General features: G+C 42.3%; 1 protein-coding gene across 4 annotated transcripts in view; it reads right to left on the bottom strand.

Moving 5' to 3' along the window:
• Positions 1-3,303: 3,303 nt before the first annotated feature.
• ACBD5 (acyl-CoA binding domain containing 5) overlaps positions 3,304-12,303 on the bottom strand; it is a 32,096-nt gene continuing 23,096 nt past the window's right edge. For 2 of the 4 annotated variants that reach the window (XM_086466561.1, XM_086466563.1), the window contains 4 exons: positions 12,004-12,203; positions 9,320-9,370; positions 8,940-9,049; positions 3,304-5,133 (listed from right to left, as the gene is read on the bottom strand). In XM_086466561.1, coding sequence (XP_086322687.1) covers positions 5,121-5,133; positions 8,940-9,049; positions 9,320-9,370; positions 12,004-12,203 — 374 coding nt within the window. In that variant the 3' untranslated portion in view covers positions 3,304-5,120. The remainder of the gene's footprint in view (positions 5,134-8,939; positions 9,050-9,319; positions 9,371-12,003; positions 12,204-12,303) is intronic. The other 2 variants (XM_086466562.1, XM_086466564.1) reach the window with 2 other exon arrangements.

Raw genomic sequence — 12,303 nt, 5'->3', positions numbered from 1 at the left:
CAAGTGTGCATTCAGCATTTAAAATCCTCATTAGGGGGAAGTATATTTAAATCTACTTTTAACACAAACTTGCATCTGCTAGGTTTTAAAGGTTTATTTATAGGCAATTCTGTTTAAATTATCTTCAGTATTTTTCTTGCATAGGTATCTTATCTGACTTGATGAAGACTTATTTTTCAGGTTTGTGCTTGTTAGATAAAGATCACTTGTGCCAGATGGTGGTGCCAGCCAGTGGCCACATGCCAGAAGCCAAGCATTTTGCTAGCTATTTTTGCCAAGTGGCTCTTGAGTGTCATGAACTGACCCTTCTTGCAGGGGGAGTAAGTTGTCCCTTTATTGCCCTGCTTCCTGGAAGACAAGATTTATTGATGGAGTTGTGAGCAAACACTTGTGTGCCTGCTAGGCTTTCTGCTGTCCCCTCAGGTAGCTGGGAAAGGAACGGGAGTGGTGGAGAAAAAGGAAGTTTCCTAGGACCAAAAGAGCGAATTCTTAACAGCTCAGAATGACAAACCCCAGTGCTGGGTGTGACAAACATAATGAAATGGAACCTTGGCAAGTTGCAAACCACACAGTGACTCTCACTCCCTTTGCAAAGGACTTCAGTTCCAGAAAACTTACGCATTGTTGAATCTTACTGAAATTAACGTTACATGAAAAAGGTTCAAGCAATCAAATGTAATCCATTACTGAAGTGGTATCCATAGACAACATTCTCTGAGTATGATCAAAGTTCTTTAGCATTTTTCCTGTGTATAACTAGAATGGATAAACTGGGGGAGGAGGAATACCTTAATTTAAGTAATCACTGGTATATTATACAATTTATTCTTCCATTTCTAATAATTTGGTTTAAGAAAGCCAGTCTTACAAGAAGGAATCTGTTTCATGCTGAAGAAAATACTCTAAAAATGTGTTAGGAAATAATGTAAACTGAACACCACAACAGCTCTTTGTCTTCAGTACTTTACAAGTGGTTACAGCCTGTTTCCATTTTGCAGTATAATACATTCCCTTCAAGGCAGAAAAAACTAGTTACAGTGGTATGACATTTTACAGATAACCTCTAACCCCTTGAAATAACTCTTAATTAAATCAGCTGCAAGGGTCAAGGAAGCTTCTATCTAAACTTTTTCTTGACCCATCACAGTGAACTATAGAACTGCTTAAAAGTCTTTCAAGTGATCTAATGCAGGAGAGGACAGGGCACCAAAACATTAGGCATAAAGGCTCTTGTTAACTTAGTGTTTTGTTCTTATAAAAACCTCAGACCTTCTTTTAGAAAAAGAAAATTATGGTTATTCTACCTTGGTTTTATAATGTTCTGTAGAACAAGAAATAGGCCAACTGACAAACGGGCATGTTTGCTGTGAGCAGTTACCACTGTGCTGTCGAACTGCTAGGTTCTGCCCAGCAAGCCCTGAAGACTTGCAATACCCCGTCCTCTTCAGCATCTTGCATTTATCCTGGTCATAGCAAACACGGAGTTGGATTTAACAAGTTGAGTGTTGGAGTTTGTGATGTGGTTTCGTTTGTTGTGGGGGTTTGGGGGGGGAGGTTTATGGTTTTTGTTTTGTGGGGCCTTTTCTTGTTAAAAAGGGGAATCCTAGCATTATTCTTCTACATGGAATTCCTTGTCAACTCTTAATCACATTGGTTTTGCCCTGCTTATTGCTTGACTTGAAGTACTACAGGCAAAAGTACAAAAGGCTATAATGTAGTAGCTGAAGGGGATTTAAAGTTTCTTCTTGTTAGTAATCAACTACAATTATTTGTGTAAGCTGGCAAAAGTTTCTGGTCCTTAGCAGCTGTGGAATACCAGTTGGCAAGTACTCTTGCTGTTACATGGTGTTCCTTGAAGGCCTGAATTTTATGTGCATAACCTATATCTGAACTGTAGCTTCCAGGTTATCTTGGGAGACAGTTTATGTGGATGGAAGTAAGTGTGCTAAAAACTGGAGCTATCTGTTAGCTGGATGGAAGTGTGCTTAAAAACTGGAGAGAGATCAGGAACTGCCATGCTGTTACACAGAAACAGCAGTCTCAGCCCACTGTTGCTACCCCTGACTTGCTGTTGGCTCACCCATAACCTGTGTGATGGCTGGAAGCCAAGATACTGAAAAGCTGCTGTGCGCTCTGAGATTGTAAGGTTCCTGTTTCAGCATGATCAGGTTTACCTGTGGATACTGCTACAGTAAAACACATTCCTTCCCTCTCTACTACAGTCTCAAAAAACTTACTTTGCACACTTTTGTGTAAATATGAAATAAAATACTGCAGTCTGGCTGCTGCTTCCATCTGTGTGTTTTTTGTGTTTAAACTCTTATACTTTTGACCCTGAGGTAGATTTTTGCACAAAGAAACCCTGACTTGTTTCCCTACCCCAGCAAGGACAGTGACTGCAACCAGGGAAATAGCAAATACTTTCTAATATGGGTGTGTAACCTCTTCTGTTCATCACTTGCTAACCCCCTCCTGCAATTGTTAGTAGGAGCCACATTTGTATAGTCAGTGGCAGTAGAGCAGAGACTCCTGAGATGGTCAGTACCTCCTGCTGGGGTAACCCCCATGAGTCAAGGAGAGGCAGTGGGTTCATCTCCATTGGCCCTTACTGTGCTGCCATGGGACTAGAGCTGGAGAGAAACAGAGCCCTGAGGACAGAACAGCTGCTGCCCCCCACCCCCAGTCTACCTGCCTCTGTCCTGGTTCCCTCAGCTGAACACCAAGCAGTGGGTGGAACACCTTCCATTTGCTTTAATGGAGCAAACCTCTGCTTTTTAGACAGTGTTTGACTCTGCAGGAAACTGGCTGGACACTTGCTTCAGAAGCGCTGTTTTGAGCTGGGTCTAAATGCTCCCAGTGCTCCACAGAGCTGTTTTGACTGCCTGCCCTCCTGAGGAGAGCACCAGCAGCAACAACATCTCTGAGCTCCAATGATCTGCTTGTGCCCCTTCCTCCAAGTTACAGCTGTGTCTCTTGGTACTGGGCAAATTATAAATAAAAAAAATCCTTTTCCTTACCTTTCTGATGAAATACCAGCTAACTAAAAACCTGTTCAAGTTAGGGTGAGCTGAGAATAGCCCTAGCAGCTGAGGCCCAGTTGTGAGTGACAAGTAAATGGTTATAGAGGTGATGTTGTTTCATAGTGTGACTTTGCAGTTGCAACTGGTTCTTCACCATGTAGCCTGTACCACTCACAGAGAAGGGTACAGCACTAACTAAACCTTAAGAAAGTTAAAATACAAAATATTAAGGGATTGATTTATTGAAACATGAATAAATAACAAGGATGGCACATGCCTACATTTCAGTGGGACATTAACAGTTAAAGTACCTTTGACAGAGTCCAAACCATTGCTGAAAGCTGGACACCTACATGTAACATGGTTATGAGCAGGGAGGAGGCACGCCAGGGTGCTTCATCCTGTCAGAGATGCGCTGCTTTGGCGGGCTGTTTTGTAAAGTGACCTCCAAGCTGGAGCATCCTTCCTGTATAACCGTTTCTGTCATTTTACGGTAAGTCATCACTCCAGGAGCTTTAAGCTACAGGCACAATGGCTTCAGGTCACCTCAGCACTCCCACTCCAGCACAAGCTTTGTTCAAAGCTGAGTTTTCAGTACAGCTCATGCCAAAACTCCTCTCTGGCACACAAAACCATCGGATTGTTACAGCAGCCTTCAAACAGGTTCCAATAATTTTATTTTTTAATTCAGCTTTACAATAAGAAAATCAGAAAAGGGTAAAAGTAACTTAAAATAAAGAAAACCCCACACTTAACTAAAAACAAGATTAACAGTGCTCTGGTAAAACAAACATTAAATTCTGTGATTACAGTTTTATACAGTACAGCTTGTATGAAAAATGTTTTCCAACCTATAAAAGATTTCCAGGAAGGACAAAACTTTCCTCCAAAATTATCTGTAATATGCAGTCCCTGTGGAGAATGGAAGCACGTCAATGATATGATGAAATTTCTGAAGATTCAGCTCTTAAACATGGGTTATGTTATTTTAATATAATTGTTTGTAGCAAATTAATGTCTTAGTTTTCTGTCAAATCTTATTTAGTGCCCTTCCCTTTTCCAGAGATTTAGACAACTTAATATATTAATAAGAATGAGCACCAAAATTAGCTGAAAAGTTTTGTTTTGAAAGGAAGTAGAAGGATAAGAAAGAAATACCAGAACTGCTATTTTTTGTAACGCAACTTGGGAAAAGTCCACAGTAGCTTAGGGCTAGATTAAATCTTCATTTAATTTGACAAACTGACAACAGAAAACTTACAGTGCACTGAGCTTTTTAAAATCTTAAGAGATATACTTACAGAGCTAGCGTTCATCTCATCTTACAGCACCTTGTGCCTAAACTATGTATTTCAGTTAAAACAAGCTGTTGTCAACAAGACGACAATTATCAAAGTTAAAAACAGAAGGTGCAGCCTCTTTAGGTGGATCCCTTGTACTACACACAGTTTCCAACCTTGTCCCTCTGTCACATTTTCAAGACACGGATCAGTTCCCAAATCTCCTTTACAATCTTCAAGGATAAGTGAAGGATTCAACTTAATTTCTGACCAATTTACATGGAAATTTGCCCCACACTGGTTTAGCAGCAAAAAGAACCAGTTGAATTCCTCAGAGCTATGTTGGACTTTTCCAACAGCTCACTGTGTATTGAATTTTCTAATTTATTAGTGTTTTCATCTGATAATATGTAACCCTGTGGAAGAACAGGCAGGGATGTGTAAATATATATCTATATTAAAGTGACAGTTTTACATATTTTTCACTTATTCTTTTACAAAGATGATATTCTCTTCCTCATCTGCCATCAGCAAGACCAGTAATTACTGCAGGCCCATCCACAAGCACATTCCGAAATAATTAATGTTCATATGGTTTTGAGGATGGAATTACTCAATTTATTTTATTTGTACCTAGGAGCTGTGACTCATTCAAGTTTCAATAATGTTAGTCCTTAAATGTTTAGCTCAAAGGTAGTACAAAATATTACTATAACAGAAGGAACATCATCCCAGATTCTGAGATTCTATGAGAATTCAGAATTCCTTCGCTTCCCAGGGCCATTTTCTTCTAGCCGTCTTTAAGCAATGTCATGAATTCTCAGTTCAGTTTTCTAGAAGAGGAACCAAATAAATTAATGTACCTTCACATACAAGATGATTCTTCATTTGTCTAAATAAGCAAATCAATTACAGTTACATGTGAATGATTTCCAATCCATTAAAATACACCAGTGCTTCAAGATACCTGAAAATTTGCCTTCTTAAGTTAAAACAATCTGCAAGTTTATAGAACTGGCACAACTTACACTGCGGAGTACAAAATATCACCAAGAATTCTGAATTGCAGATGAAATTCCTCAGAACAGTCCCTGACCACATCGGTCAGGGGTTTGCTGGCCCACAACAGAGCTGGTTTTGTAGCGACTCCAGAAAACATGCCATCAAGAGTGCTCTAAAAGTCATGAGCTGAACCTAAACAACTCTCAATTACTATTAAAAACCTATGCCTATCTGTGATCTGGTTTTACAGCCCTTAGGATTCAGGTTTTCAAGGTTTCTTTAGTGAAGGCTCCAAGGAGTACCCAGACTTTCAGTATTAAGTTCCCTATAAAGGAATGAGACAGGTTAAGAGCTCAGAAGATGACCTGAGCCAGCCAGAACACCGTTCAGCAGGGTGCTAAGGTGCGCTGAGCTGCCCCTTCCCAGGGACACAAGCTGCACATAAAGCTGCTGGCTACAGAAGGCTTTTTCTCCGCTAGTTCCACGGCATTTGCTCCACCATGCAGAAGAGTTCAGGAGGCACGGCTCCACAGCCTCATGATGAGAAAGCCTGACACGGCAGCACAGGCTCCTGGCTTCAGCTCCAGGACAGTTTATGTATTGTAAAACCAGAAGTACACAGATACGGTCAATATACATGCTGTGTACCGCTGCTGCCTAAAAGCTTACACACCTTAATGGAATGCAAGCTGAAACTGGCAATGGGACAACAGAGAAGGACTCTTGCTTTGTAATTCCATTTTCTCTCTGAGCGTACTCAATCAACTTCCTAGCCATTGCTAAAAGAGATGGAACTCTGGAGGGAAAGGTGATGCAGAAGCAGATAGTCCTTAAATTCTGTCTATGGGTAGACAAAGAGGAAAGCTGAAGAACACGATTTCTTGAGTTGTTTCTGTTCTTGAATTCATCTCATCTTAATACAATCCATGAATGAGTAAACCAAACAAAGCCTAGGTGGGGCTACACTCTCTCTGTGTCCCACAAGGATCCTACTATTGCCATTAGTAGACTGTGGTACAAATTCTGGTGTCTGGAACTCAAAAAGACTGTTGGTAAACTGTGGAGCAGTTTAATTCAGGAAAGAGCCACAAGAATCATCCCAAGACTGGAAAACAACTTTAAAATGAGATTCCACAGTTGCTCCATCTGTTTCATTTAAGCAAGAGATTACGAGATGACCTGCTGACAGCAATAAAGTACCCATGGAAAACACATCACAGGTTTTTTGTCAAGTAGGTAAGATCTAGGAATATCCAATGGATGAAGGCTGAAGCTAGAAAAATCCAAACTAGAAATTATGTACCATTTGTTTATCCATTTAAGCTCTGAATCATTAGAACAATAGATTAGAAAAATTGCTGGAAAGGGCACTTTTCCAAAAGTTGATTTCTGACCGAACCTGTGAATTAACTGAGGGTGCTACAGAGGTCAGAACAGATGATCAAAAAAGGTTTACAAGAACAGCATACTGTTCAGAGAGAGAACAAGGCCATTGGAGGGCTATTAGCTAAACAACACCAAATACAAAAAAATTGTATTGATTTAAAAAACTTTGTCCTTGCTGATGAAATGGAAATCTCCATTTACCAGTGCAGAAGATAAGGAAAATGTGTGTAGCTGCCATAAGCTGTTGTAGTGACATCTCTGGCTTCATCAGACAGTGCAAGTAACACCAACACTGCCAGTGACAGCTCTGACACAGAGTAACTCCCCGACAGACCTGTAGCCTCTGTGGGCACTGTACTGTTTACAATAACACGGGCTGGGCGCAGCCGGTGGGGATCGGTGACAGAAATCTAGTTGGAGGCCAGTAATTAGTGGTGTATGCCAGGGGTCGGTACTGGGCCCAGTCCTGTTTAACATCTTTATCAATAATCTGGATGACAGGGCAGAGCACGCCCTCAGCAAGCTCGTGGGTTACCCAGAACTGGGAGGAGTAGGTGATATGCCAGAGGGTGGTGCTGCCATCCAGAGGAACCTCAACAGGCTGGGAAAATGGGCTGACAGGAACCTCATGAAGTCCAACAAGGGGAAGTGCCAAGTCCAGCACCTGGGCAGGAACAACCCCAGGGACCAGTACATGCTGGGGCCTGCCCAGTCGGGAAGCAGCTTGGCAGAAAAGGACCTGGGGGTCCAGGCAGACACCAAGTTGAACGTGAGCCAGCAACGTGCCCTTCTGGCAAAGGAGACTAATGCTATTGTGGGCTGCATTATCCCTCCCAGCAGGTGGAGGGAGGTGATCCTTCCCCTCTACTCAGCACTGGAAAGGCCACAGCCGGAGTGCTGTGTCCAGTTCTGGGTACAAGAGAGACATGGACATACTGGAGGGAGTCCAACAAAGGGCCATGAAGACAATTAAGGGACTGGAGCACCTCTCCTGTGAGGAGAGATGAGCACCAGCACAGGTTGCCCAGGGGGGCTGTGGAGTTTCCCTCCTTGAATATACTCAAAAGCCATCTGGACAGAGTCCTGTGCAGCTGGCTGTAGGTGTCCCTGCTTCAGCAGGGGTGTCGGACCAGATGACCTCCAGAGGTGCCCTCCAACTTCAACTATTCTGTGTTTCTGTGATTTACCATATAAGAAACCCCATGAAAACTGTCAAAACATTTAAAAGCTAAAACAATTTAAGCGAATTCTAATAAAATCTACACACATGCAGACACTGCAGGCTGACAGAGAGCAAAAAACTTCAGAGCACACTAAACTAACCAAGTCTGGTGTGAGGTTGAAGTAAGTAGAGAGCAACTAGAGAATATTCACTTGATTTTCTGAGGCTTAGAGAGTTGAGAAAAGGTAAAATGAGAGTACAACTGTCCTTCAGCTGAAGGAAGTCAAAGCAGACAATACAAAAATATCGTAAGGTGCTAGTAAAGACTAAAAGAGAAACAGGTGACAGAAGTGACTCTGCAAGTGATTTGATAGGAAAAAATTTTCTCATGGCACAAGGGGACTACGGAGTCTAGAAGCAGTGAAAATGGCTCAAGAGGTCACTGGGACCGAGGGTCAAAGAATGTCACGGAGACACTTTCAAGCTATCCAGCCTCACCCACTTGCATATGCTCACTGAAATTAATTATCCTGCATCACACTCCATGGATTTAACATAAATTGCCACATACAAAGCATGCCACATATAAAGTCGATTAACCAATACTTTTTTACGCTGAGAAACTTCCAAGGCAAAGAAAACTATACATGTCTCCTCTTAGAATTCCCAGCTAATGGGAAGAACTCCTACTAGCTTCCAGAATGTCCTGTTACATATTTGGCTTGAGTTCTTGGGACTGAAACATGCACCTTCCTGTCATAACCACACCAAGGACTCTACTGTACAATCTGCTTTAGCCCCGTATCTTCAGAGCTATGAGTCACACAACGGAACATTAAGCCAGACACATCTTGAAACAAAGAACTCAAGGAAACAGGATTTCTCAAAGCGGTTATTATCAAGCTCCCCATTTTGATACTGACCTGATGTTTCAGCTACACTGTCAAAGCCCTATTGGGAGCACACCCTTGCACTCTTCTTATGCATGAAGGCAGTATTTTATGTCCTGTCTAAATAACAAGCCATACCACGTATTCGTTTAAACACATGCAATGCAGTATATATGCCCTACTTAACACAGGTCTTTACCTTCGCTTTCTTTGAAGATACACATGTACCAACCACTGGGCAATAAATGGCCATACAATAGCAAAAGCTAAAATACCAGGAGAAATTTCAAAGGGCCACCATGATGGTTTCTAAGGAAAACAGAAAAATATTCTAGTCAGCAATCTGTGTGCACACATTGAACACCGCGTGCATACTTCTCAATCACTTCAAATGCTACAGTATCAAAGTAGAAAGATGAATCTATCAAATAACTTCTTCAGGCACAGATTATTTATCATCTCCTCGTCCAAAGAGAGACAGTATGAAAAGCACATACTAAGAGCTAGACATAAAATATTAATCTCATCTTTCTTCACCATTCACACTGCTTCTGACAAATAGAAAAAACAGCATTTTACCTTGACAGAGGAGGCAGGCTGATAATTTGACTGTAGTGTTGCAGATTTTGCCTTTAAATACAAACAAAGGCTAGTAAGTATAATAAAGGAAACTGCAATTAAAATTTTTCCGCTTCACAAAATGAGACTACGAAGTTTTTCACCTTGTGAAGGCTTTGCAATCTGTGTATGTGACAGTTTAAGGAACAGAATCACCTCCATGCAATCCCCTTTTCACCACTTAGTTTCCAACTTACCTCTCATGTTTCCATCGCTCTATAAGCATTTTTATCACATCTAGGTGTTAAAAAATTAATTAATGTCACTTACTGGACCTCTTTACAGTTTCAAGGCCCCCAAGACAACTTGTTGTCAGAACTTCCTCAACTCTGGTCCAGTGCCAGCAGTTGTAACACAGAGTAGAAATCCCAGCAGCTTGATTTGCACCATTACATGTTTTGACACTAGTCTATAAAAAGGCAAAAAGCACTGGTTCAGACTGCCCTGAGCTATAGCTACAGGCATGTCTAACAGCATAAAGAGAATACTCTGTTCCAAATCTTCCAAGGAACCCAAAAATGAAAAGAAGTACCAGAAACTTTTCAAGACTATTCCGATATGCTACTGTGGTGCTTCCACAAAAATGAAGCCGTCTGTTTTCTAGGTTCTTCTCCATTTATGTAAGTGTGAAACAGAAGGTTCTGTTTCTCTTTAGGTAAGGGTAGCAAGCACAGTATGAACTGCTGGGGAGAAATCTTTTAATATTTCTTCACATATTGCTCAGACAAAAAAAGAAAATCAATCTATCCAAACATCAGATTCTTGAGTAGCTGTGATGGAGCAAGATTATGGCTTTAACAAATCCTTTTGCCTGGCTGCCTTAGATTTGGAGTATGTGCATCCCATAGGATGATGCTTGAACAGCGCTCTCATTTTGATGTAGATCATAATGTATCGGCAAGTCAAACAAAACCAAACATTTTCAGGCTGCTGGTTCAACTATATTCACAGCATATTCTGTTCTCCCAAATATACAGTATTTCCATTGAAACAGAAGGGAAAAGAAACACAACATCAATATGTATCTAAGCTTAAGACTTCTTTTACCTATCTTGTATACATCATGTGAAATTCCAAGTAAACTGGATTACTTCACAGGGTAAGAATGCTATGAAGAAGTGGTTTTCTGCTAACTGAAAAATGGCATCAGAAGTTTTGCCTGCAAACGTTTACCAGTCTGGAAGACTAAGATCATTTCTCACTTCCTTTGACAATCCTTTGAGATCTACTGATGAAGAAATTATCTGGGATCATGTACAGAATCATAGAATCACAGAATGGTTTGGGTTGGAAGGGACCTTAAAGACCATCTAGTTCCAACCCCCTGCCATGGGCAGGGACACCTCCCACTAGACCAGGTTGCTCCAAGCCCCATCCAACCTGGCCTTGAACACTGCCAGGGAGGGGGCAGCCACAGCTTCTTCAGGCAACCCGTGCCAGTGTCTCACCACCCTCACAGTGAGGGCGAGTGAGACTTCCTAATATCTCATCTAAACCTCCCCTTCTTTCAGTTTGAAACCATTACTCTTCATCCTATCACTACAGTCCCTGACCAAGAGTCCCTCCCCACCTTTCCTGTAGGCCCCCTTTAAGTACTGGAAGGCCGCTAGAAGGTCTCCCTGGAAAATTCCGTTCTCCAGGCTGAACAACCCCAACTCTCTCAGCCTGTCCTCAGAGGGGAGGTGCTCCAGCCCCCTGAGCATCTTCATGGCCTCCTCTGGACCCCCTCGAGCAGGTCTGTGTCTTTCTTACACTGGGGGCCCTGGAGCTGGACGCAGCACTGCAGGTGGGGTCTGACCAGAGCAGAGGGGCAGAATCCCCTCCCTCGCCCTGCTGGCCACGCTGCTCTTGATGCAGCCCAGGATGCGATTGGCTTTCCGGGCTGCGAGCGCACGTTGCTGGCTCATATTCAGTTTTTCATCCACCAGCGCCCCCAAGCCCTTCTCCTCAGGGCTGCTCTCGATCCACCCATCACCCAGCCTGTATCTGTGCTTGGGATTGCCCCAACCCAGGTGCAGGACCTTGCACTTGGCCTTGTGGAACTCCATGAGGTTTGCATGGGCCCACCTCCCCAGCCTGCCAAGGTCCCTCTGGATGGCCTCCCTCCCATCCAGCATGTCAACTGCAACACACAGCTTGGTGTCATCGGCAAACTTGCTGAGGGTGCTCTCGATCCCACTGTCCATGTTGCTAACAAAGATGTTAAACAGCGCTGGTCCCAGTACCAGCCCCTGAGGAATGCCACTCATCACTGGTCTCTGCTCAGACCTTGAACACTGACCTCAACTCTTCGAGTGCAACCATCCAGCCACGCATCAGTAACATTAACTACGGAAACTCCATATAGCAACTGTGTTGTATATCAATAAATTTGGCTAAGATTAGTCTGATCAGAAATCAGTAAAATAATATATAGTTGATTTCTAGGTCAAAATGCATAGTTTTGCTCACATGTACAAAAGTCCTGAATTGTGTTCCTAAGAGTAGGTACCAATAAGAAATTTTAAGCTGGAATAAACTACAGAATATAATTGAAATGTCTTCACAGTTTAAGAAAATATTGTCTGAAATTTTCATCCGAAAAAGCATAAAAATATCCAAGGAAATTTAATAAAAAGTAATCAAATAACTTCAATGAAAATTACCTGTGATGCTGTAACTGCCTCCAGCATATGCAACCTCTGAAGGACATTCTGCATGTCTTCTTGCAACCGCATCAGCACTATGGCAATCTGCTCATTGAGGCTACCCCTGGGTCCTCTATCTGATCCCCAGCGCTCTCCATCCCCTCCACTACCCATTTGTCCACCTTGTGAACCATCTCCTAGAGGCTGAAGTCGATGCCCTATTTTGAGGAAGAAAAAACAGACATAAAACACAGAATGGGCTATCAACTCCATTGAAAATATCTGATTTTAACAGTTCAGTCTTCTCCCTCTCAAACT

The sequence above is a fragment of the Leptosomus discolor genome, chromosome 6 (assembly GCF_034619465.1).
Source record: "Leptosomus discolor isolate bLepDis1 chromosome 6, bLepDis1.hap2, whole genome shotgun sequence".
In the NCBI taxonomy this organism is placed as follows: Eukaryota; Metazoa; Chordata; class Aves; order Leptosomiformes; family Leptosomidae; genus Leptosomus; species Leptosomus discolor.
This window is presented reverse-complemented; position numbering and strand designations above follow the sequence as displayed.